The sequence below is a fragment of the Mesocricetus auratus genome, unplaced genomic scaffold (assembly GCF_017639785.1).
Source record: "Mesocricetus auratus isolate SY011 unplaced genomic scaffold, BCM_Maur_2.0 Super-Scaffold_100003, whole genome shotgun sequence".
Classification (NCBI taxonomy): domain Eukaryota; kingdom Metazoa; phylum Chordata; class Mammalia; order Rodentia; family Cricetidae; genus Mesocricetus; species Mesocricetus auratus.
Window position 1 is genome coordinate 71,500,612 of NW_024429188.1, and position 27,001 is coordinate 71,527,612.

General features: G+C 42.1%; 1 protein-coding gene across 4 annotated transcripts; it reads left to right on the plus strand.

Annotated features, from left to right (window-relative positions):
- The first annotated feature begins 2,457 nt into the window (after window positions 1–2,457).
- Srpx2 (sushi repeat containing protein X-linked 2) lies at window positions 2,458–27,001 on the plus strand. Of its 4 annotated transcripts, XM_040744368.1 has the most exons (12): window positions 2,458–2,811; window positions 2,972–3,023; window positions 4,426–4,637; window positions 9,135–9,215; window positions 18,716–18,907; window positions 20,486–20,662; window positions 20,934–21,060; window positions 21,233–21,354; window positions 23,111–23,290; window positions 24,134–24,267; window positions 25,196–25,317; window positions 26,489–27,001. In XM_040744368.1, exons 3-12 carry the CDS (start codon window positions 4,556–4,558, stop codon window positions 26,667–26,669), a joined length of 1,398 nt encoding a protein of 465 aa, XP_040600302.1. In that variant the 5' UTR covers window positions 2,458–2,811; window positions 2,972–3,023; window positions 4,426–4,555; the 3' UTR covers window positions 26,670–27,001. The 4 variants fall into 4 exon arrangements, with proteins under 4 accessions (XP_040600302.1, XP_021084314.1, XP_040600301.1 ...); XM_021228655.2 differs by lacking the exon at window positions 2,972–3,023; XM_040744367.1 differs by lacking the exons at window positions 2,458–2,811; window positions 25,196–25,317 and adding an exon at window positions 25,084–25,149 and having other exon boundaries at window positions 2,835–3,023.

The following is a 27,001-nucleotide window of genomic DNA, read 5'->3' on the forward strand; positions in this document are numbered from 1 at the left end:
CAACATATGCAGTGTTAAGGCAGCTTATTTTCCTGAATGATTACATCTTTTTATTCCCTATTATGCCTTGCATGTACCCACTATTTCTTCTTTAATTTCCTGTTATATGTCTGTTTTTCTGTTCAATTGTTACTTACTTATTGAGACAGGCTGGCCTGAACTTGCTATATAGACCATGCTGGCTTCAAAGTCATGAATATCTTCCTGCGTCTGTTTTTTGAGTGCTGGGATTAAAGGCATGTACCTCCACACTTGGCCTTACTTATTTTTATGTGTGTGAGTGTTTAGTCTGCATTCATGCACCTCTTTGAGCATTGTTGAAATCACAAGAAGAAGACAAATAACTTTAGCTAATATTCTTTAAGAGAACAAACTGTATTGAATGTTTAGAGGCCTCATATCAATATTGAGATTTCTGGTATTTTTTCTGAAGAGGGTTCCACTATGTAACAGCCTTAGCTATCTGGAAAATTACTCTGTAGACCAAGCTGACCTTGAATTCACATTCACAGGGATCCACCTGCTTCTGCCTCCCGAGTGCTAGAATTAAAGGCATGTGCTAACCACCACACCAGCACACCACCACCACGCTGGCCATAGTAACATTTTTGAGTTGAAAGTGATATTGAACTTTAATAAATTCAACATGTGTTTTGTCTGTATTCTCATCTTTTCTTTCCAACCAAACACAAAGAGAGATGGTTTTGTTTAATTGTATAGTCCAAAGTATCTAGCATAGTATTTTCCACACAAACTAGGTGCTGCAGAAGTGTGTGTGTGTGTGTGTGTGTGTGTGTGTGTGTGTGTGTGTGTGTGTGTGTGTGTTTAACCCCAGATGTTCTGGGTGAGGCACATAATAATCATCCTTGTGCTTCTTAGGAATGCTGTTCCCTCACATAAGCCCTTCCTTTCATGAGGCCTTCTGGAACACCCTCATCTTAGCCTGTGCCAGGCTCTCTGCTGGGAGCTGGAAATATAAAGAAGAGTGCAGATAAGAACCTGGCCCACTAGACCCTCACAGTCTATTAAGGGTCAGACATAAGTCAAGAACAATGGCAACAGCTGTGACGGGTATGCAGTAATTAAGATTGATACAAATTGTGCTGTTGGAGGCAAAAGAAGGAAAGTAAACTCCCTCTGACTGACTGATTTGGGCCTTCTCAGGAGTTAAGGTGTTCAACTGGCCAAGAAAAGAGGGAGGGATTTGTGAAGAAATTTTGTGTGAACAAAATGATGAAAGCGTCAAAGGAAGGCCTCAGAACTCTGTGTGTTGGCAATGAAGAGTAATGAGATGGATGCCCCAAACTAGGCTGAAGACAGATGAGGGCTTGCTTGCAAAGAGGTAGTAAGATGTGTCGGGGCCTGTTGAGGAGCAACTGTTCCATAGGTCAAGACAGAGCCAGAGCCAGAACCAGTGAAGGAGTTATTTTAGGAAGCCAACAACCTAGGAAAAATTATTATGTTGCCTTTACCACCCACCCCATACACAAAGACAGAACAAGAGAGAGACAGAGTTCATGTATTCATTTTTCCTAGTCATGACTTTGGATCTGCTGACACCAACTTATTTATTCAACTTCATTTACTGTTATTCCCCTGAATCATCTTACCAATCAGTCCCCCCGATCTAACAGTGACCCCGCTTATTTCATTTCTTTTGCCTGAGAATAGATTATTTAGATTTACTTAAAGAAGCTTCCAGAAAAGCCTCACTAGGCAGACTTTTTTCCATTAATAATACAGGAAGTTAGTCTTGGTTCTTCAGGCTAGTGTTGGTAAGGGGGGGTTACTTCAGAGTGTTCACAGGGCATGTAAAAAGCCCCACGTTCGATGTCCTACAGTCACAAGCACACACAAAATGCATGGTATTTTTTGTAAACATAATCTTATCATAAATTTGTGACCAAAGAAGTTGCTTGTTTTTTTAAGAAAGAAAGACAGGTGTTGGTGGCACACACCTTTAATCCCAGGACTCGGGAGGCAGAGGCAAATGGATCTCTGTGAGTTCGAGACCAGTCTGGTCTACAGAGTGAGTTCCAGGACAGCCTCCAAAACAATGCAGAGAAACCCTGTATCAGAAAAAAGAAAGAAAGAAAAAGAATGTAAAGTTGGGTGGGTAGGCAGGTGGGAGGATCTGTGAGGAATTGGGGAAGGGAAAACCATGATCATGATGTATTTATTGTTGGAAAAACCCTTAAAGAACAAGAGAAAGGAAGTTAAGTCATTGAGGGGAAGATTTCAAAGTGTGTCTGACCCTGCATCACGCACATGAAAAAGTAACTGTGAATTTGAGGGAACTAAAGAATTATAGGGAAAAATTCCTAGGGAAAAGCTAAAGTCAGTTACATGCATTCCCCCCTTTGGAGTTGGTGGAATTCCTTTTCATTCACTTCTGATGTCATGCTGAGTCACAAAATGTAGTGTTCCTCCAAACACATCTCTGGAAGTCCTTTGTTAGTCATCCCGACACTCAGAGCTTGAGGCCAGTGCCATTCACACTTGCCCTATTCTGCAGCAGACAGCTCCAGCTCCTTTAATCCCCCTAGTTCTCCCCACCCCCCAAAAAACTTTTCTTGAGGAGTAACAACTATAGCTCTGGGGGATAATATAGCTTTAAGACAATTTTTGGCAGATGCAAACATCCCAACATCTGGGCAGTGTTACCAGAATCCCGGAGGCCCTGACAGACCAGGAGCCACTGGTTCTAGGAATGTTAAAGTAGAAGGATTTTTCCCCCGACTGATGAGAGGAGCAGAGAGCAAGGAAAAAGAGGAGAGAGAACGAGACCGCAAAAAATGAAATAAAAAACAAGTAAGTACTGCACTGAATCCCTCACATTGCACTGCCCCATTTCCCAGCTGTGGAGAGGTCAAAAGACCTGGGACATCGATGCTATGGCCGGAGGTGGAGAGGGAAAGAAACTTTGAAATGAAATTGGATCATATGCTGTTTTCATTTGTGCTGGCTGCAGATGTATGCTCCTGCTCTCTTCTCTGCTTCCAGCAGAAGGATGGCTCCCTCCGGTGAGTCAAATTTTTCAGTCTGAGACTGGGCAGGAGGTGGGCAGGAGAGAGATCACAGGCTCTAAGAGTCTGGGGGCTGACACAAGATCACCTCTGTTCCACTACAAAGGAACTGGTTTGGGGCTGAATATGAGAGAAGGGTCAGTGATTGACTCATTTCCCTGAGTCTTTTCTAACTCTTTTTCTCACTTGGTGCCTTAATCCATCTATTTCCTTTCTCTCCTTTAGATTTTCCAACCTTACCAGCTCTCAGCATTTTTTACCTCCACCCTTACTCTCACTTTCCCCTCTCTCCTACTTCATAAGTCTACAGATCTAAAGCCAAGGAACAATGACTTGGAAAATGAATTTTTTGGCTTTATATGATGGCCCTTTAAGGACCCTGTCCAGACACTGCCATTGTTTTTTGCTTCTCCATTTCTGAAACGGACTCCTTCTCTGAGTATGGCACTGCATGGGAAGCATGTGGGTGAATGGATGCTTGTTGAGAGGTCCAGTGACCAGTTTTTATTGATGGGAAGCAAGTATTAGTGCTGCCACTTGGGGAATATTCGTCCAGTAGCACCACAGAATTCTCTCATCTCATTTTCTTAGTGTAAAGATTTCTTCCCAAGAAAGGAAAATGAGATAGCAACAGGAGCGTAGTCACACTCTCCTTGTGGACCTCATCAGGTCTCCTTCTACCTCTCTGCCATCCTGCTAGTTCAGTAGGGCAAAACTGGAGGAGTAGGCTGAACTTGAAAGCCAGAAGTGACTGTCAAACCACTAAGCCTCAAAACCCAAAGCTAAGAAGAGAGCAGAATTATAGTTACTGCCTGGAGGAGAGAGAAAGGAAACACCCTGTCTTGTCCAATATGAAGTTAGTAATAATAGTGGGAAAACACACTGATTGTTTCCTGCTGTAGCAGAAAATAATATACTCCATGAGGTAGGTGCTATTATTCTTGTTTTATATGTGAAGAGACAGGGGCTCAGAGAAGTTGCCTCATTTGCTAATTGGTGACAGAACTGGGTCATATCCAGATCTGCCTCACTCTGAAGCTCAAGGTTTTAGACCATATATGTTAATGCTTCCTCAGATTTGTGGTTAAGAAACCCTGAGTGGAAAAAAATCCCTAAGTAGCAGCTTTTGGATTTCCAGATTCCCTCCTAGTTCTGTGTGACTTATGCTAGCATTTCCATGGTCTTGGAACTTCAATGTCCCTCCCTGTGACTTGGACCATACAATATTCACACAGGATGGCACCAGAGCAAGTTGAGGATTAGTTGCTTAATGCCCTCCTCGTCCTGCTTGGAGAAAGGGGACAATAAATCCAGATAAGTCTTATCACCCTATGAAGTAGGAAAGGTTTATTAGCCAGACAGCTGGAATTGATTAATGTTAAAATTCTCTTCCTAACAGATCCCATATATCTGCTTCTTCTCACTTTTGGGAGCTCATAGCTGGCTCAGTTCTGAAAGTCATTTTCCCTTACCCTGATACTTCTGGGCACATAGTCCTATTCTTGCCTCCTGAAGCTTCCCTGTTAAGGATGGCTGGTCAGCTGATTCACAGAGGCGCTCTCTCACTGTTGCTCTTCCTATCACCAGCAGTGACACCAACATGGTATGCAGGTAAGTTCTGGGAGCTGTTGTGCATTCCTTCTAGGGTGGTCTAGAACTACACCAAGACATAGAAGAGGTTAGAATGAGACCACAGTGAGAGATCCCTGACTTTGACCCAGAGAAAAACTGTTAAGTGGCAATAAAGATGACCAAATAGCAAAATGGGCTACCAATCAAGGCCCATGAGACAGCCTAGCAAGAGTTACTTGATAATAGGCTGTGTTAACACAAAAGTGAAGGAGTGAGACAGTGTGGCCTTTGAGGCTATGTATGCTTCCTATTTTCTTTTCTTCAGTTGCCCTTTTCACTTAACTTCCTGACAACAGTGAGGTTTTTTTAGGTTTGGCTGTGTATTTGCTTGCTTGGTTATATGTTTTGCTTTCTATGCAGGGAGTTGAATGCAGAGTCTCACAAATGCTAGGTGAGTTCTCTACCGCTGAACTCTATCCACAACCCACTGAAAACTTCCAAGACAATTTTAATAAACCAAAGACTTATCAATATTAATTCTTTCCTGAGTCAAATATCCTTGATAAGACAACAAAACAGGAATCAGATTGTGTCTCTCTTTTGCAAAAAAAAGTAAAGGAGGCAGGAAGTCTACCAAGAGAAAACAAGAATCCACCAGACCACCCCCTCTTTTTTCTTTCTTTCTTCCTCCCAGTTTATCTGTAGGATTTGCACAGCCATTTTTATTTCTACAGCCTTTTTTTGGTTGACACAGTCAATGACAGTACAGATCACATTTTCTTAATTAGGAATCCCCCAGTCTCTTCGGGTTTTTCCTTATTTCAGAAAGGATGTCACTTTCTGGAGTCCTGAGTATTTCACTCTGCACCCCTGGGAGACATTGAGCCAACAAGAGTGGTCTGAAGAGGCACAGAATGCAAGAGGGGACAAGGAAAGGATACTGCAGCACCATACCGAGGTTTTGACTGGGTTCCAATGGCATCTCATAGTGCTAAGAATATTCCGTGGCCTGCAGTGTCTGCCCTCAGAGGGCTGGAGAGAGTGGGGGAAGGAGACAGTCACAACCAATGGGGTTAGGAAAATTTCCAGAGATGAGTAAATAGCAAATTGCAACCATCACAGTCACCGCCATTGCAGCTAAAATTTTCCACATACCCCTAGCTCCCAGTAGAGGCCTTTGGCAGCGGCTCTGTTTGTCTGGAACAGCTGTATCCAGCTTTCAAACAAGTATGCAAGCCTCTTCCCCTCTTTGGCTTAACCTGACTTTGTAGGGGGTAAAGCACAAGGGCTGACATTCAGCTGAAGAAATTCAAATCAAGCCCTTGGCAGAGTGTACACTGTTTGGGGTTAAAAGAGCCCCAAGTCTTCAGGAGATAAATATGCAGCTGTTCTTCCCAAACACCCACTGGCTTTAATTCAAGTTAAAGAAGACCAGAATCTACTCAAAAGACCACAGAACTAAGGGAGTGGAGATCTGATGGTTCAAAGCCCAAGTCTGAACACCTGTATGAAACTCACTAAAGCCTGAGATGTGAAAGTTTTTCAGACAAGGCATTAAAAATACCTAACTTCATGTAAGGTTCTCAGAAGGCTGTTTGCAAATCAGACACTCCCCACTTCTACACCAATCACCACAGTCAATACTGCTTGCCAGGAACCCAGGCTGCTAAGGTGACTGGCAGTCCTATGAGTCTCCTTAGAATGCTGCATGATGGTAGATTCTTGGAGATTTAATTGCTCTTCCCTTCAGTGCTGGATCAAACACCGAGTTTGTGTCCATTTGCCCATTCATTCATTCATTCATTCATTCATTCATTCAACAAATGTATGTTGAACATTGCCTATACTCCCAAGGACTGTTTTTGTTCCCTTGTTTGGCTTTGTTCTCAAATGAAAAGGGCACAAAGCAGCCAAGTGTGGACTAAGGGTGAGTGAGAAAATAAACCCAGGAATAATCAACAGAGAGTGGAAAATATTAGAAAATTACATGACGCTGGGTGGGTTAAAAATGTATACTGCAGTATCTGTATGTTTCATGGAGTCAGGCTGTATTTGTCATCAAAGGGCAAGCATTAATGTCGATCTTAACATTATCTTCAATTATCTTTCCAACCATACATGAAAGGCTGGACTTAGAGGGTCCCACTTGACTGTGGAATTTGGAGGAACCCAGTAACAGACCACACAGTGAGGAACCACTGACTGATGCAAAGGAAATGAGAAATGTCCAAGGAAATGGAATGATTACAGAGGTTGTATCCTTCTGTAAACCTTCATTCTTATAGCCCACTTCAGTATCGCAACATGTGCATAAAATATGTGAAAGTAGGCAACTAGGAGCCATGGGAAAGTTTAAGCAGTTAACTAGCCCAAGCCCATTCCTGGCACAAAGGAAACGTAGCACTAGCTTAGCTACCTCGGCACGCTGGTGGAGACTATAATTATGTGATTGAGTCTTACCCTCAGTTCTCCCACATCTCCCGTAATTCTTGAATGATATAAAGTGCATGGTGGTCTATGGTCTCCCTCACCCCACCCCATTGCCACAGTAAAAAAGTTCTAGATTGCAAGACAGATTTTAGTTCATTATCCCTTCTGGACATAGTCAAAACACCTCCTCTATCACCATTTGAATTTTAGCACCTGGGTATAGCCCATAAGGTTCAAACAGAACTGGGCTGGGAGATCTTCTCTGCAATGTACTATCTGAGTCAGTCTCTGTGTCTTATATATAGGAGATCATTAATGGTGTGAATGCAGTTGAGATGTTATAGCAACATAATGACCTAGGATATGCTCTACATAGTAAGAGCTAAGTTGTCATGGTCATTATTTTATCCAGACATAGGCCTATGACACCCTGCTTTCTGTTCTGGTGAACAGCTGTTCCCTGATGAGCATTTCTTCACAAGCTAGCTCTGCAATAGGAGTGGGAAGACCTAATACTTTAGGAAACCAAGCACATTTGGCCTCCTGTTTACAGGAGCCATGAGGGATTGAGGCTACCACTAAACTGAAACAGCTGACAAGGAGTCTATGCTGCACAAACAAACCTCCCATGCGGGAAAGAAGAAGAGGGGGCCTATGGATAAATAAAGGAAAGCAAGATAAAGTGAAACGTGAAAAAGGCCAAACCAAAGAGAAAAAGTGAACCCTTTCCTTTGGAATGAGGGTAAACCAATGAGGACATGATTTCATAAGACAAACTTGCAATCTGATTCATCTTCATGTTTACCAAGTTGGGCTGACACACACCCATCCACCTCTGACACACAGACACACAGACACAGACACACAGACACACAGACAAAGACACACACACACACACACACACGCAAAGGCTATCCTAGCCTGGCCCTAGGGAGTCAATGAGCTTCATCATTTTGCCTTCTGCTCCACCCTTTAGTGCAGGAGGTCCTGTACCTCTGCCCAAGAGAGGGCCACGAGCTTATGTTCTGTGTGTTTACATAGGTCAAAGGGCTCCAGCTCTAAAGCCCTGCCCAGTCCTGGAAGCACACCCTCTCCTGGAAATGGAGAATTGTCTTGAGACTCCAACACGGCTGGCTGCCCTGTTCCTGAACATGCATTAGAGCTCGGGGGCATTAGAGGAGGCCTTCCGGAAACTTTGCTATGGAAAGAACGAAATTGTTTTCCAATTAGTCCATATTCATGACGGATTTCCTGCGTCTGGTGGAACACACTGTTTAGTCTCCCCGACAGCCGCAGGCCTGCCACCACCAGGAACTGTGCCACTTAACTGGATGGAAGTAGATGGACTGGGGGTGTTTTCTAGTTCAGCAGCTCACTGCTAAAGCTGCTCATGACCGGAAGAAGATGAAATTATCCCAAGGACTCTGCCTTGGGAGAGGGGCCACTACATGTGTGAGGCCCTAGGTTCAATCACGAGCACTAAGAGAGAGAGAGAAAAAAAATCTTACTCTGACTTCTCTTTTTACTCCAAGGCAGAATAAAGTGCTTATGAAAGAATTCTCATTCCTGTTTGCCCTTTAAGCCATCCATCTCAGCCTTGGCATGTCACACCAGCAATTAACAGTCAGGTGCTTAACATGCCCTGCAGGCTCATGAGAGCGCTTGAAATACTGTTTCCCTCTGAGAACTGTGTACATGTCTGTCGCTGGAGAAGACCCTCAGGTGCTATTATTTCCTCAGAACTTGGACAACAGTCCATCCCCAGAGCCTGGCTATCAGTGTCACACCAAAACTAGTGAGCTGCATCAAGGGAATGGGTTGTTTAGAGTCTAGATTGGCAGGTTTGACAAGTGGTTAAGTTCGATTGCTTTGTTTTGAAAGTCTTCTCATGCAGCCAGAGACCCCCCCCACACATCTCTCCCCTCTGAGGTTGCTCTCTGTGTGCCTCATGTGACCAAGTTCACCCACAACAGTTCTGCAGTTTTACAAATCACTTGGCAGCCAGATCATAAAGTGCTGGGACCTCAGAAAATGTCAGGGGTTAGAGTACTGGGAAATACTTGTGTGAGAAAGGAATACTCTTTTATACGTTGTTCCACATTCTAGGCTCAGGCTACTATCCAGATGAAAGCTACAATGAAGTAAATGCAGAAGAGGCCCCAGTTGCCCGCACCCTGGATTACCGAGGTAATTCTCATTGTTTCTCAAGCTCAGTAAGGATGTTTTCTGGACCAAGATCTGGATCTTCCCAAAAATATCCTCATCCATGCTTACGTCCTGTGTGTCTGAATTACAGCTCAGAGAATCATCAACAACTATGGTTTTCTTTGTTGTCTTGTTTTTCTTCGTCCTTTTGTTTGGTTTTTAGGCATGCACTCCAGCACTGAGCCCAAGCCCTCTTGTTTTGTTCATTTCTTTCTTGAGACAGGGTCTCACTATGTATCTCTGGACAGCTTTGAACTCAAGATCCTTCTGCCTCAGTCTCTTCAGTGCTGGGGTTACAGGTATGCACCTCCACACCCAGCAGGTGTGCTATGATTTCTAATTACAAACTTGGTCACTGACTTGCTTTGTGGTTTTACCTCCCTGGCCTGAATTTTGCTCATCTATTATGAGTCATTAGCATGGGCTGAGTGCACTATGCCTATTCCTACGCAGGGTAGGCCTATGGGAAATACAAAGGCTACTACAAGACTCTGCCCCCTCAACGAGCTTGCGTTCTGTTGGGCGTGAAGTGAGAATAAAATTAATACATGCAGAGCAAATACGTGCGAAACTGTGTGGCAGACATAAATGAAATAGGAGTGTAAGGTGAAGAAAGAGGTGAGGCATGAAAGGTGACATTCAGGATAGGCCTTGAGTGATAAACAGACTGGTGTGAACCGGGAAAGATTATAGGTAGACACTTTCCAAGGCAGATGTTAAAGATATTAAAATAGAACCAACTTCACTGCACTAACGAACTAAGAAGAAATTACACTGATTTGATGGAATAGAATACAGGTGGAGTAGTAGAGAATAGAGTTGAATATAAAGAGTGAATTAGGAAAGGCCAAATGACCTTCTAAGGAGACACAGAAAGAATGCTGAATAGTAATTCCTTTATTTCATAGCAAGTCAGTTCAGGTGATGTCAAATATGACTTCAATTTATGATTCTCTTTGTCCATGTTTTCCTGAGCACACATAAGAGTTTAGCTGTTATGCTTTAAAGAGTGGTCATACGGTTTGTCACGGGTCAGTGACACTATAAAAGGTATTTCAGAACACTAACTAGGTTATTCTGTTTCATTTGGAAGAAGTAAAGCCTGAGTTGGGGAGAGATTTCAGGAGTCAGTTACAGTAATGTTAGGTGGAAACATTTGAATCTCGGAGCAAATAAATGTAGAGTAAGGATGGACCCCAGAGGGACTAGAGCGTAGCTCAATAGCAAAGTGAATGCTTGGAGTATAGAAGGCTTTCCTGGGTTAGAGTCCCAGCATCACAATTAAAGGATGTATTCCAGAGATGTTTCAAAGGAGATGGTAAGATTAGGTGCAGATTTTATATGCTAAGGGGTCAAGAAATTAATGTCTGAAAGAATCCAATCTGGGGCTGAAAAGATGGCTCAGAGGTTAAGAGTACTGGCTGCTCTTCTAGAGGACCTGGGTTCAATTACCAGCACCCACATGGCAGCTAACAACTGTCTATAACTCTAAGATCTTACAGCCTCAGACAGACATACATGTAGGCAACACTCCAATACAAATAAAATATAAATAAATAAATAATCTTAAAAAAAGAATCCAATCTGAATACCAAGGAGGACTCTTTAAACCCTTTCAGAAAGACAAAGTTTTTTTTTAAAAAGTAAACTAGGAGCCTGTGAGATGCTCAACTGGTAAAAAGAGCCTGCCAACAACATGAGTTCAATCCCCAGCACCACATAGGATAAGGACACACAGACACAACTACATATACATATGTGAGTATGCACTTGTGTGGATACACACACACACACACACACACACACACACACACACAGGAAAACTAATTTGGAAGGTTTCTGGGTAGACAGTTGAAAGAAAACATAAGTTTTGTGAGTACCCAACTAAAATGTAAGAGTTCTCTGAAGAGAGACACAAGGTAAACACCTTAAAAGGCATTGTTATATATGAGTAGGAAAAAAAAGATACATCAAATGAGAGAGAGTGTGTGTGAGAGAGTTAATATAGACAGTGTGGACGAAGATTGTCTATCAAGAATATTACGAATGCTGCAGATGAAAATTTAAAATATGGAATCAGCTATGTCAAGCATTGCAAAGATATCAAATGATAGTATTTCAGTTACTCAGGAGGTAAATGGTGGCCTTTGAAAAAGCAGTTCCAGTAGAGAAACGATCCAAGCTTGGGCTTCTTCTATGCTCCTTTCTGGCTATCCCTTTATTGTCTTCCTTTTACTGTCAATGGTGCACAAGCAATACCTCCGACTCTAAATTTCCTGCAGCCTGTTTCCCCATCCACCCATAGATCTCCAGCTGACACAACACATCTTGAAAATGATAGTTCTCCCTTAAACACCAAATCGTATGGTATAGCCTTGAGATTCAGTTTCCTCCGTATCTCAAACAGCAGTGAGCAAGCACATCCTTTTCTTATTGGTTCCTCTTCCTTGGATTTCATGGAAATTTCCTTATTCTGGTCATAGTTGAAGTAAAGCTAGGAATTGGGGTCTCTGGTAGTGACCATGGAGAAAAGAATGCTGGCATCTGAATTTTGGACAGCACTGACTTAGCTCCACAGCTCCTAGACTGCATCTCTAACACTTCTAGACACACCTATTTAGAGATGTCTTAAAAGCAATTATTTTGTCCCATCTGAAAAAAAAAGTTGTACTGTAATTTCACTGTCGTACTTTCTGATAATACTACCAATATCTCCTTAGTGACTCAGACTTCAAATACCCCAGTGTCACTTCTAACAATACCCATCACATTTAATAACTGTCTTTCCTCATTATGTATCCACCAAGACCGATTATTTCTTTAATACATGGGATTGGAATTATTATTATTATTCCATATATAGGCAAAGGCTGTTGTTTCCTAATAAGATTCTCTGGCTCCACTCCCCAATGTAGTGACCTAGTAAACCCACTTGAAATCAAAATCTAGCCTTGGGTCTCAGTCTGACAACATTTTACACCATTTCTCCACATGAAATCCATGCTTTAGTTAGGATAGTTACTGGATTTTTTCCCACAAATTGATTTAGGACACATGGGGCGTTCCCTCACCCATTCATTCACTTTTCCTATTGCATCTATTCATTTATTTGAAGGAAGTGTGCCACAGTACATGTGTGGAAGTTGAGGACCATTTGCCAGAGTTGGTTCTTTCCTTCTACCATATAGCTCCTGTGGACCAAACACAGGCTGTCAGGCTTTTTTGCAAGTACATTTACCCACTCAGTCATCTTGCTGGTCCTCATTATTTAAGTATCTACTATGTACCTCTTCTGAAATTAAAGTTTCATTTATTTGTTTGTTTGCCAAAACCACTCACTCATCTGACCTTCATTATGTACTGCTTATTGCTCTAAACAGCCTAGTTATTTAACAAATGGAACCATGCATATATCACTCCCACAGAAGCATATGAAAAGTGGGTGCTGACTGTTACCTTCTGGGAACCAAAACTGGAAGAATCTGGTACTAAAAAGCATCAGATGCAAAAGGTACTTCTTTATGTGGCATTATGAGTTAGATGGAGGGTCTCGTGCATGCTAGGCAAGTGTTCTACCACCAAGCCAGACATCCAGCTCCAGAGCTACTTTTGGAGGGTCTGGCATCCCCATTATTACTACTTACTTGCCTCACTGATTATTTTTAAATCATGAAAAGTCCTTCAGAAACTTATATATCACAAGTAGCGTTTGCCTTGGTGTCCAGTGTCCAGTAACTCTCATTGGAACTTAGTCTCCAGGCCTATAACAAACTAAGGCTATCAATGAAGCATGCAAAGGAGTGGCCAGGAAAAGTACAACCTGAGGTTTTGGCCTCCTTTGTAGTGCTCTTTGGGCCTCGTAATCATTTTCTCTGCAACTGTACCATTTCAAAACTTCCTGCAACTTAGAGACGATATCACCGAGTGGAAGTACTGGAAATGGACACCGGTGTATTGGTGCTTGAAGACACGTGAGACAGTGGCTCCAACCCAGACACCGATTTGGACAAAATCATTCCTGAGAGTGGGTATTTCATGCGTGAGGTTTTGCTTTTGTTTTGTTCTGTTTCATTTTCCAGATGGTGTCCCTCTGTAGAAGCCCTAGTTGTCCTGGAACTAGCTCTGTAGACCAGGCTGGTCGGGTACTCACAGAGAACTGCCTGCCTCTGCCTTGAGGGGATTAGAAATAAAGGTGTATGCCACCATAGCCCTGCTTGTATGGGTTTTTATTTGATTCTCACCATAGCCACATGGGGCTGCTTTATTATCTCCCATTTTACAGACCAGAAAACTCAGCTCAGGGAAGTCTTAGAGTGACAGAAATTAATGAGGCAGAAGAGGCATTTAAACCTAGGTCTGTCTGACTATAAAGCCATGCTTATTCCATCTCTTTCATTAAAAATGTAGCTTTTTTAAGATAAAGAGAAGAGATAGCAAAGAAAAGGCATATCCTTATTTTAGGGAATACTGTCCACATAGTTTGATATTGTTTTCCCAAACCTTACCCTTTCTGACATTCTCTTATCAGGAAATCTGAAGTCAGAAACCTTTCTCTGCCTTAGTCTGCTGGGTGGCTAAGGGGCCTCAAAGCTTGTCTCAACCTTTGGAAACTAGTCAATTCCTGAGTTACCTCAAGTTTACCTTAGAAATGGTCTTTTCCTTGTCAGCCTTTCTCATGTTTGCATGCCCAGAGGGGGGTGGAGAGAGAGAGAGAGAGAGAGAGAGAGAGAGAGCCCTTCCAGTTTCTTAACTCTAGCCAAGTTGTTATTATGTGTTACTCATAATACTAAGTATTCTATAAATGTTATTTCATTTAAATAAACCACATGCATGCTTGCTATGTTGTGATATGTAAAGATCTCTAAACTATATTATTCACTTCAAAAATAGTGGTTAGAGCTGGGCCTTTGGATCATTGCTAGAGCACTTGCCCAGCATGCATAAGGTCCTGGGTTTGATCCCAAGAACCACAAAATATAAAGTAGTAGTAGGAACAGTGTACACAATATGCCACTGTATGTGGGAAAAGAGGGAAGAAAAGTAAGAAATTAAACAAGGACTTGCATTCCACCAATAAGCTGTTATCATAGGTTCTCTGGAAATGGAATGGATGATCTTAGGCATATGAGAAGGACTGAGAGAAAATATTTACTGTGTAGCTATTTACACTTTGGGAGTTTTGAACCGGTGGATACATTCTTTCTTCAAAAGATCAGTGAATACTTCAAAATGGCAGCCGCAGTAACAGATTTTTGTACTTAGAACAAGTTTTTAGAATAGACAAACTTGGATTCCATCATGACCCTGACCCTTACTTCCCAAGGAACCCTGGGAAAGTCATCTAAAAACATAGGGATAAAGACCATGTAAGTCATTGAGCTATTGGAAGAACTATATGAGATGGGCATGAAAAGGGAAGGATGATGCATGCCTAAACACAGGACTCAATATTATTACATTTCCCAGCAGACATTTTAGCATGCACTATTTAACCATAGTCTTGGCTCCAGTTCCCACTGACAGTCTTTCGGTACAGTTGTCCAACCAGTTATGACTCTAACTGTTCATCTCATTATCCCTGGCATGAAAGGCATTGTCTGTCATGCCTCACTGACTTCCACATAACATAATTATCACCGTCCCTGTTCTACCAGTCTGGTGGCCCTACCCAAAAAGGAAATGAAGTCCTTCTGGAATTACTTGTTCTTGGGTGCTCCTGCTGGCTCATGAGCCTCACTTTGAAATAACCTAGAACACTGCGCTATCAGTTCCATCAGTGTTACCAGACTCCACTTCTACAGACTACCTTCTCCCTTATTTGAAAGCTGAATTTGTGGTTTTGCCCGTTTCCTGTCTCCCAACATTCTGCCTTCTGTCCCAATTCCTCTGTGCTAACATTTTTTAAAAATTCAAAGACATATATATTGTGTGTTGAATGACTCCCTCCCTACCTGTCCACCCTCCCATTTCTCACCCTGACGGCTTCCATTAGTCCTCCCTGTTCAGCTTAAACAGTTCTATTTGTACTTTCAGGCCACAATTGTCTACATCTGTATAAAGTGTAGGAATCACAAATCTTTTAAAAATATGTGATATTTGTCTTTCTGAGATAAGGCCAGCAAGCTTGAACTTCTTTACAGTGGCTGGACTCCTTTCACTCTCTCTACATGGTTCTGAGGTTTGTATTTCTCTCTCCCATTCTTCTTTTCTCTACCAGTTTCATTCTGGTATGAGTTATCCTTCACAGAATATGGGAGACAAATAGAACAGAGCTGCTTTTGAGGTCCCAGACCCCCATGTTTAAGTCTTTGTGATCTGTGTGGTGGCTTTGTAATCATCTGCTCTGCAAATCTAGCATTTAAAAAACATTATGTAATTTGGAGTTGGTGTCTCCAGATGTCATCCCTGTTACTGCCACTGATTTAAACTGAAACTGGAAGCCCCAAGCATGGTACTGGTTGAAGAATTGTTTTCTCTCTGTCTTCTGTCTTCATTCTCGAGTTGCATGCAAACAGAAGCCCTAGCCTTTCATTGCTCCTTGTCCTCCTGATGTAATGTGCTTTTGGTAAAAGTTGCTCCTGTCTCTGTCCCTGAGGTTTGAAAATCAAATAAACTTATATTGTGCCTTTGCCTTCCAAATGCTAGACAAACAAATCTGTGCTAAGCTGTATGTGTAACATTGTGCAACCCATCATCCAGTTGTTTCCCTGTGTTCCTCTAAAATCTGAACCATATAGAACGAGGAGTAGTGGTACACACCTGTAATCCCATCAATCAGAAGATTAAGGCAGGGAATCATGAATTTGATGCCAGCATGGGCTAAATAGCAGACGCTACTGTCTCAAAAAAAATAAACACAAACACAGAACCAGTGGAAGAAGCATTTATTTTTTCACCACTAAGGTGTCTTTATGATATAAACACCCTGTAAAGTTGTATGCTCAGTACTGAACTGGGATTGGGTTTTTAATCCTCAGTGGTCTGCTTTGATGTCATGTTCCTGTTCTTTCTCTAGTCTATATTTTCCTTGTTTTTAAAAGCTGTTTTAAATTTGTATTACAGCAGAATGCACATTGTGGTGTACAGTTCTATGAGTTTTGAGAAACAGAATAAGTTATAGAAAAAGATAGCTACCGCCAAAGGGGGGAAAGTTTTATCACCTCAGAAACTTGTCCCATGCTGCCATTTTGTAGTTCTCCTCTATCTTTTTACCTTTAACACCTGGCAACTACTGATACGTACTCTATGCCTGTGGTATTGCCTATCTATGTGCCTTGATATTAGTCATATAAACACACTTACACTTCATCTGTGCTGTCACATGTATCAGCACTTCATTCTTTTTAAATTAATTTTTATTTAAATTAAAAACAATCTTATTTTACATACCAATCCTAGTTCCTTCTTCCCTATGTCTTCCCATTCCCCCAGCAAACCCCATTCCACCCCCATCCATTCCTCAGGTAGGATGAGGCATTCCATGGGGGAATCATTAAAGTCTGTCATATCATTTGGAGAAGGACCTATGCCCTCTCTCGTGTGTTTAGGCTGAGAAAGTATCCCTCCATGGGGAATGGGCTCCCAAAGTCTATTCATGCACTAGGAATAAATACTGGTTCCACTGCCAGAGACCCCATAGACTGCCCAGGCCTCCCAACTGACACCCATGTTCAGGGGGCCTTGTTCGGTCATATGCTGGTTCCCCAGCTGTCAGACTGGGGTCTGTGAGCTCTTACTTGCTCGGGTCAGCTGTTTCTGTGCGTTTCTCCAGCCTGGTCTTGACCCTTTTGCTCATCACTCCTCCCTCTCTACAACTGGATTCCAGGAGTTTGGCTCAGTGCTTAGCTGCAGCATTTCATTCTTACACAGAGAGAAACTCATTAAATCCACTACTCACAGATAGAACCAATCTTTGGCAACTAGGAATAGAGGTACTTTAAGCATTAGTGTATAAGATTGTGTGTGGACCCACATTTTCATTTCCCTTGAGTAAACAAGGAAGCGAAGTTGGAGAGTCAAATGGTAAGCAATCCTTTCTTTACACAGAAAATAGAATATTACTCTTCTATAAACTAGCATTTTACAGTATGTCAGTGTTTTTACATTTTCCCAAGCAATATTTAAGAGTTCTGGTTTCTCTCCATCTTCTTCAGCACTTAGTGTAATCATTTCATACATTAGACATTCTAAGGGATATATTGATATTTCCCTAAGGTTTTAATTTGCATTTATTTAGTGAATAATGGTGAAGAACATTTTTCCTGTTTATTAATCATTCATAGATCCTCTTTAATAACATGTCTCTGTGTCTTTTGTCTAGATTCTAACTGGATTGTTTGGAGCATTTACATCTTTACTATTCAGTTTTGAAAATTCTTTCTATATTCTCTATCCCATTCACTAATATTTTGTTGTTTATATGATATGATGTTTGCAAATATTTTCTCCCAGTTTTTGCATTTTCTTGGAACTCAGTCATAGAGCAAAAGTTTTTACTTTTGAAAAGGTCTAGTTGGTTGGTTTTCTTTAATGATTTATACTTTTGGTATCATGTCTGGGACTTCTTTGCTTATCTTTGAACCCCAGAGATTTTCCAATCTTCCATATTTTTGTGCTTTGTTTTAAATGTAAATTGAACTTCCGCTTTTATTAAACTTTTGTTATAAGGTGTGAGACTTAAGTTCTATTTCCTTTCTTCTTCTGCCTCATTTCTCCACATGAAATTTCAGTTTCTCCAGCACCATTTGGTTTGCAAAACTGTCTTTTCTCCATAGAATTGTTTTTGTACATGTGTCTGAAATAATGTTGACCTACTTAAGCCTACTTCTGGGATCTCCATTCTGTTCTACTGAGTTCTGTGTATTCTCTTTTAACACTGCCACACTGTTTTGTCATTGCTGTTATTGTTTTGTTTTTATTTATTTTTGAGGTTGAATTTTAATTACAACATTTCTCTCTTCCCTTTCCACATATCTGTCCTCACTCTCCTTTGAATTCACAGCCTCTTTTTCCTTCAGTTGTTATTGCATGCATATATGCATTTGTATATATGTATCATATAGTAAGTGCTGGTAGATCCAGTTAATCTGTTGCAAAAAGTGACCTGGCTTTCTTTAATGCTTATAGATGTGGAAATCTAATTACAGAAGGCCTTACTGTTTACTATGAGCTATGAGAATATACAATGGGCATAGCATTTTGCCTATAGAGCTAGGCTCCTTCCCCTCTTTCCTAGATAAAGATAAATGTGTGTTTTTAAGAAATATTTATGTTTAAGAATATATATGTATAAGCCTATTGAGTCCATAAAATGATATTTGTATGTATGTTTTCTGGGTTGACTATTAAGCACTAGACAACCAATTGGTATGCTTGTCCCTGAGGAGCTTGTCTTCGGCTCCTAGCTCTTACTCAGTTGCTTTTATTTCTCTCTGTAAGGTTTATTACTGTACTTCTAGCTTACTTTTCCTCTGCTACTACAGTCCCCCGATGGTGTTATACATTGAATATCCAGGACGGAGAAGCAACTTGCTACTCACCAAGGGGAGGAAATTATCATAGCAGCCTAGGCACACGTTGTGAGCTATCCTGTGACCGGGGCTTTCGACTGATTGGACGGAGGTCGGTGCAATGCTTGCCAAGCCGGCGTTGGTCTGGAACTGCCTACTGCAGGCGTAAGTTATATGTGAGCATATATTGACGTGTGTATGAAGAGAAGGCAGCCTGCTGGCCATGGAAGGTACATACCTGGAAGTTTTACTCAGTGAAAGTTGGGAATTTTCCATAGGCCTCCAACAGAGCTTTTCCTCTTTCTGACATTTTAGTTTATTTTTCTCTGTATGTGATTACTGTCCAAGTAATATGGGTATTTAAGTCACAGCCAGCCACTATGACTCATAGAACCCAGAAATGTGTGTAGGAGGATAAAGTTGGCCATGAGGAAGTGATGTAGGCCTGGGCCACCTCTTGGAGCTTCCAAGGATGTGTTCCAGACTCTTCCCACTTGTGGTTAAGTGTCATCCTTCTTACCCTACAGCCTTAGAAGGTCTTGCCAGTAAAGCTAATGAAACATCTGCTAGTCATCATTTTCTTCTTAAAGTAGGAAGAATACCCAGTGCTATAACAATAGGGTACAAATCCACACATAGCCCAAATCCTATCTCCCTTCATCTTCCATAGCTCTTATTCAAACTCTTTAGTCCTTTGGCAGCAGAGATTTTTCTTCCATATATGATCAGCAAATACCATTTGAAGGGCACCCAAGGTTCTACCCTGGCTGCTTCAGGAGCTCACTCAGCTTCTTGAATCTCCTAGGGTTGCAAATAGGCTAATGAGATAGAAACTATTGTTTTCACTGTCATATAATACCAAGTAAGTGAATTCATCAAAAGAGACCAATCTTTCTGAATTCTGGTTCTGATTTCAAGGAGGTAATTTTTTGGATGTGATTTTTACATAACAAATACAAGAAAACAGTAAAGCAATAGTCTTAAAGCTTCATTTAGTCAAGAAGAAAAAATAAATAGAACCTATATAGAATTTTTCTAAAAAGTTTGAACATTCAAACTCATGCAGGATTATAACTTAGAGAAGCTAAAGAAATGTGCACAGCTTACTTCTCTCAAGTATCAGGTGTCCCAAACAAGAGCAATGACAGGCTCATGACTATTCTATGATAACAGCCTTTAAAGTACACAGATTCCACCTTTATTAAATATAATCATGCCCTCCAGACAGTGGCCTGAATCATGTGGACAGAAAGCCAGCTGATTTTAAATGAGCCTTGGCTGAACTATGTGTACAGCTAAGGAGCCTTGAACATGCTTTAGGGCATACATATCATCTGAAGAAGACACAGCATCTAAGGAATAAGAAACAAAAATTAACCATTGCCGATGCTTTCTTTAAATTGTCCTATTTAGGTAGATATATTTTACTGATAAAAAAACAGTGAAGCTCGGAGAAATGAGGCAATGCCTGTAAGTCACAAAACAAGAGGTGAAGTTAGGATGCAAATAAAGATGTTATTTTGATAATCATGCAGTCAGACAACTGATTTACCTTTTTTGGACTGCACTATTCATCCAACTAATATTGCTTCTTTACTTTGTAATATGAAAGTTAAGAGCAGCCTGGGTGAGTTTTCTATAGTCTCTGTTGAATATGACACTGATCCCCCTATGATAAATGCTCATACATCACCTCCAGATAGTCCCACAGTGTACTGAATTTGCTGTTTGGTTCTCTCTTAGAGATGAGATGCCATGCACTGCCATTCATCACTAGCGGCACCTACACCTGCACAAACGGGGTGCTGCTTGATTCCCGCTGTGACTATAGCTGTTCCAGTGGCTACCACTTAGAAGGTGATCGCAGTCGTATCTGCATGGATGATGGACGATGGAGTGGAGGCGAGCCTGTATGTGTAGGTAAATGTTGGTAGCTCTGCTGGTAACTGCTGCAAAAAGGGACCTGGCATTATGCTCACAGATGTGGAATTCTGATCACAGAAATCATATACATTGTGTATGAGAATACACAATGGGCATAGCATTATTGCCTACAGAGTCAGGCCCCTTTCCCCTCTTTCCCATATAAAGGTAAACTTTTGTTCTTTCACCTACCAGTGGTATGTAATTTTGCTTCCACTAGGGAAAGCAGGGGATCTATAAATCCACACTTGATCTTTGACCTTGACAGACATAGATCCACCCAAGATCCGTTGTCCTCATTCACGTGAGAAGATGGCAGAGCCAGAGAAATTAACTGCTCGAGTATACTGGGACCCACCGGTGGTGAAAGATTCTGCCGATGGTACCATCACCAGGTGAGCTTGTGTCATGCATGCCTCTTGTGTCCCTCGCACTTCCTCCCAGTCCCCCGGAATACTCACAGTCAGACAATGCAGGCTGTACCTGGACTGATGATGTGCCTCAGATATCAATTCTAACCATCTTTCCCTCAGAAGCTCAGTGACTCCTTTATCCTGTCCCATGCAGGGTGACACTTAAGGGTCCAGAGCCTGGTTCTCACTTCCCTGAAGGAGAGCATGTGATTCGTTACACTGCCTATGACCAAGCCTACAACCGGGCCAGCTGCAAGTTCATTGTAAAAGTACAAGGTCAGACAAAACTCTTCATCGGACACACTGGTCAACATTCCTGCTCTGCCCTGACCTTCAGAAACCCACAGCAAGCCCCTCCTCTTGTCCATATTGGGAGGTACATAGGGGAAAGGTCAACTTCATCAAACAGATTTATTAAGAAAATCCATACTGCGGGCTGGAGAGATGGCTCAGAGGTTAAGAGTACTGGCTGCTCTTCCAAAGGTTCTGAGTTCAATTCCCAGCAACCACATGGTGGCTCACAACCATCAGTAATGAGATCTGGTGCCCTCTTCTGGAGTGCAGACATATATGGAGGCAAGATGTTGTCATAATAAATAAATAAATCTTAAAAGAAAGAAAATCCATACTGCATAGGCATAAAATTGTTGCAGAAACCTTGACACTCCAATAAGATTCTATCATTCTTCTAAATCTAGATAAAATTAGCAGATAGTCTACATTCATTTCTTTTCTTGGCCTTAAAAATGATCAAATCTAATCAGTCTTTGCATCCACTCACATCTGCTGAAATGATAATGTTGGTTTGGTTGCCTAGTGTTTTCCTCTCTGCTTCCTGTCACATTGTTTCACTTTGCCTTTATTACCATTAGAATAATTCAGGATCATAATTAGACGTTTTAAAATACAGAAATAGCTAGATATAGTAGCACATACCTGTAATCCCAGCATATGAGGCAGAAACAGGAAGATAGCAAGTTCAAAGTCAGTCTGGACTACATAGCAGGGCGCTGTCTCAAAAATAAAATGAAACTGATACATAAACATAATAATTACTCCATCTCCCAGGGCTCATTGTTGGTAACATTTTAGTATCGTCCCTCTAGTCTTTTCTCTATACATATTTATAATATATAATTAAAGATAACCCTTTCCACTTTTCATTAAAACATAAGCAGTTTTCCCATATTCTTTGATGTTATTTTCATATTTTCAATCACAATACAATAATTCTACTTTAAAATGTATCATGATTGGTTTAATCATTCTGTCCATCATTGACTCATCTGATGTATATCCAATTAAAAGTAAGTCTGGCCAATTGTGGTGGTACATACCCATAATATCAGTACTTGGGAAGCTAGGGCAGAAAGACAGTGAGTTTGGGCCCTCTTAGGCTCCACAGAGAATCCATTACAGTCTGTGCTATATTGATTGTGAGACCAGATTTCAATAGAAAACAAAAAGTCACTCTGCAAGTTAATCATCTTTACACTGGGTATCTATAGAAGTCTACAAATATAGTTGACAACACTTTCTTTTATACATTTATAGTCACCACATGACTATACGTGTGTTTCTGTCTGTCTGTCTGTATCTGTGTCTATTTGTGTTTGTGTGTGTTTCTAAAGACTAGGAACCTGTATTTGCATTTCAAATTTAATTCCTTAGGGAAGGAAACTGTACCTCCATCTCCGACTACTGGAAACACAAAAAAAGTTATTCATTCAGATAATCTATTTTTCTTTTTTCTTTTCTTTTCTTTCTTTCTTTTTTTTATTTTCGAGACAGGGTTTCTCTGTATTGCTTTTGAGGTTGTCCTGGAACATTCTCTGTAGACCAGGCTGGCCTCAAACTCACAGAGATCCACCTGCCTCTGTCTCCCTAGTGCTGGGAATAAAGGCATGCACCACCAACACTCGCCATTCGGATAATGTCAAGTCTCTTGTTCTAGAAAGTCAAGACTGGCTCTCTTAGCCTTTCCTGACTATAAGAGATATCACAACCCCTAACTTCAACTTCTCCCTGGCAGTAAGACGGTGCCCAATTCTGAAACCACCACAGCATGGCTACCTCACCTGCACCTCCGCTGGAGACAACTATGGAGCCACCTGTGAATACCATTGTGATGGTGGTTATGAACGCCAGGGCACCCCATCCCGAGTCTGCCAGTCAAGTCGACAGTGGTCGGGATCACCGCCTATCTGTACTCGTGAGTGAAACTAGGAAATGATTGAACAGGCCTATGGCTCAGGAGCACTTTGGAAGAAATTCTTCCATGGTCCAGAGGCCTAATATCACTGTGTGTGAAATGAGAATGGGGGTTCTAACATCGGCCTATTTAAGATATAAGATATCTTTTTTTTTTAATCATTTTTTATTTTAATTTTAAATAGCTTGTTTCACATGTCAATCCCAGTTCCCTCTCCCTCCCCTCCTCCCGCACTCCCCTTCCACCCTCCCTCCCACCCTATTGCCAAATCCCTCCACATAGGGGATGTCTAGAGTCTATCATTTCACTCTTGGTAGGGTCAAGGCACTCCCCTAAGAGTCCAGGCTGAGAGAGCATCTCTCTTTGTGCCATAGGCACATGAAGACAGATTGTATACCAGGGATAGACACTGATCCACAGCTCAGAGCCCCATAGGTTGCCCAGGCCTTCTCACTGACACTCACATTTGGGGGGTCCAGATCAGTCCCATTCTGGCCTCCCCACTGTCGGTCTGGGGTCCAAGACACAACTAAGCACTGAACTGAACCCAAGGAACCCAGTGACAGAGAGAGAGGAGTGATGAGCAAATTGGCAAGGAATGGGCTGGCAAAACCAGCAGAGACGGCTGATCTGAACAGGGGAGTGCTCTTGGACCCCAGATATAAGATATCTTAAAGATATAAGGTATAAGAGAATGCTTATACCTTAAGAAGAAGGGTATAAAATATTCAGGGTTCCTTCTGGAATTCACCACAGGGAAGGGAGGGCAAGGATGTAAAAAACTAGAATGCCTTGCAGGATGAAGAACGGCATGTTCTGACTGACCATCTGCTTCTGCCCTAGGTATGAAGATTAATGTGAATGTCAACTCAGCTGCTGGCCTCCTGGATCAGTTCTATGAGAAACAGCGACTCCTCATAGTCTCAGCTCCTGATCCCTCCAATCGATACTACAAAATGCAGATCTCCATGCTGCAGGTGAGACCTACTTTCCTGGGATGGCCTAGCAAAATGTTTTCTCTGTGCAGCACAAAACCTATGCATTCCTACCTTTTGTGGGCAGTATTTGATTCGGGTTATCATTAGGTACCTTGATCACATTTCAAAAAGTATTCGTTCTGTTGAAAATTCAGTAAGTTCACTGCAATGGTAGGTATATATTGCAAGGAACTGGGTGTAGGCTGGGAAAGGAATGTGGAGAAGCTTGTAAAATAGCTACAATCAAATATAAATATTAAGAATAAACTGCATGCATGTTTTCAAGGAATTTCACTTGTATAATAAGTATTAGGTAAGTACCAGGTAACACTGGCATGCTTTTACACATATACAACTAGTTCTCCCACCAACCCCTATGATGTAGGTGCGATTCTATGCCCCACTGAAGAGGTGAGGAAACTGAAAACAGCCAGTTCATCCAAGAACACTAATTGTAGGTAATGGAGCTGGGACTGAACCCAAGCTGTCTAGCCCTGGGTCTGTGTTGTCAATCACTATCAGTACAAAAGTGCTGTGATATCATAAAGGAAAGCAGGAAGTTGCATGGTGATTTTAACTGCTGAGTGGGAGAGATAGGTAGGTAGGTAGGTAAAAGACTGATAAAAAGACCAGACAGGGTGACTGTCACAAACCATGTTTCTCTTTTCTACTCCATGCTGCAAATCAGTTTCAGGCACTTAAACAGAATAAAGAAAACACTTCTGTGTAGCAAGTACTTCAGGGATGACAGGGAAGAGATTGTACAGATGCCATAGCATGTGATAACTTGATTATAAGATTGTGTGATTGTTGCAGAAGCCCTTCCTTTCCTATGTTGCCTTATGCGGTCCCAGGAGGCAGTCAGTCAAGCAGACTAAGAATGTAAGTGCAATCGGTTATTGTGTTTAATGTTCTCCCTCCCTCCCAGCAATCCACCTGTGGACTGGACTTGAGGCATGTGACCATTATTGAGCTGGTGGGGCAGCCACCTCAGGAGGTGGGACGCATCCGGGAGCAACAACTGTCAGCCAGCATCATTGAGGAGCTCAGGTGAAGGGTGGAAGGATGCAGGGCAGGGATGGGCAAGAACCTGACACAGGACACTAGCGAGCAGGAGCAGGGGCTCTCAGAAGCATCCCTTGTGCTTGAACTCTTATCGTTTGAACTCTTTATAGTTGCACTAAGTCTGGAGAGTGACTCTCAGCTCTAATGGAACATAACAACTAAATGGAGGCTTAAAATACACATAACCAGGGGAGCCGGGCGTTGGTGGCACACGCCTTTAATCCCAGCACTCCGGAGGCAGAGGCAGGCGGATCTCTGTGAGTTCGAGGCCAGGCTGGACCGACAGCCTCCAAAACAAAGAAACCCTGTCTCGTAAAACCAAAAAAAAATACACATAACCAGGCTCTCCCACAAACCACATCTCTGGGCTTTCATAAAAGCACCCTGGGTGACTTTGAAGAGCCACGGCTGAGAGAGACACAAAGGATTCCACTCCAGACAGGAATCGCTAGGAAGATTCTGATCATTGCCTATGAGCTCCTCTGTTTACCTTCAGTCTCCAAAGGAGAGAAAGGCATCTTTGGTCACTGAAATCTGAATCGTATCTATCTGTCCCTCATGAAAGAGAAGGTTACAGGTAGCAGGTGGTAGAAGTTGACTTTTCTCATTATCTATCCATTATCAGCCTTACAGTTCCCCAATTATGCTCAGGCCCAATAAAGCCATCAGTGTTCTGTGTTTGAGAAACAATACCTACCTCTAGGATTCAGTTCCAATGGGGACAGAATGATTGCAGCCAGTTAAAGAGACTAGGAAACACTGTAAGGAAGGAGACAGCAGACTTGCAGCTACAGGTGGAAGAAAGAGTTAAGCAGGATTTGCTTAAACCTCGTAATCGCTAGGTACAATACCCATACAAGTCATGGTGTCTGCAATACAAGCCTCCTGGAGTTTCTCTAGACAGCCTGCACGCAGTAGGTAATAGCCTTGCTTAAAGTGGAAAACATGGTGCAGAAATACCAGGTTAGGGTGAGGAAGGAAAGCTAGATGTCTAAGGCTACCAAGACTAGGAACTGAGAAGAAAATAAGCAAAAAGGATCTGAGATAGGTAGGGGAGGGACACAGGAAAGGTTGGAGCTGGAAAAGCAGAGGGTGGTAGCACAGTCTTTCGGAACTTGGACCAAGGTCTCATACCTCTCTGGGCTGCTCTGTCTAGGCAATTCCAACGCCTCACTCGTTCCTACTTCAACATGGTGTTAATTGACAAGCAGGGTATTGACCGGGAACGCTACATGGAACCTGTCACCCCTGAGGAAATCTTCACATTCATCGATGACTACCTGCTGAGCAACCAGGAGCTGGCACAGCGTCGTGAGCAAAGGGATGTGTGCGAGTGACCTTGAGTCAGGGTGTGGCCAAGGTCAAGTGTACAACTGTCCTAGGTAGCTTTAACTGAGGAGGAAATATTTTCCCAGTGTTGGGAGCCGGACTCAGGTGGGGGTGAGGTTTGCCAAATCTAGTACGGTTCCAGGCATCATTTTAGGGTAGAATAATTGTTTCCCTAAGCAAGGCTCCATTTCAGGTAGCCCTGGAGGAGCATATGAAAGTAGGTTGGGACTTAGGACAGGCCCTGGGCAGTGGATCGGGTGTAAATGGTCTTCTTCTCCTGACTAGAGCCTCTGCCTAGCTCTCCAAACTCTTTCAGAGAAGTAAATCCTAAATTCATTCA

What these genes read in the sequence shown, in the direction of transcription:
- Srpx2 (XM_005072503.4), top strand. Translation starts at nt 2,890, where the DNA reads ATGCTATGGCCGGAGGTGGAGAGGGAAAGAAACTTTGAAATGAAATTG. An exon ending in GACACCAACATGGTATGCAG is followed by an intron (nt 4,638 to 9,134) that starts GTAAGTTCTGGG and finishes TCCACATTCTAG; the next exon opens with GCTCAGGCTACTATCCAGAT. An exon ending in GCCGATGGTACCATCACCAG is followed by an intron (nt 21,061 to 21,232) that starts GTGAGCTTGTGT and finishes TGTCCCATGCAG; the next exon opens with GGTGACACTTAAGGGTCCAG.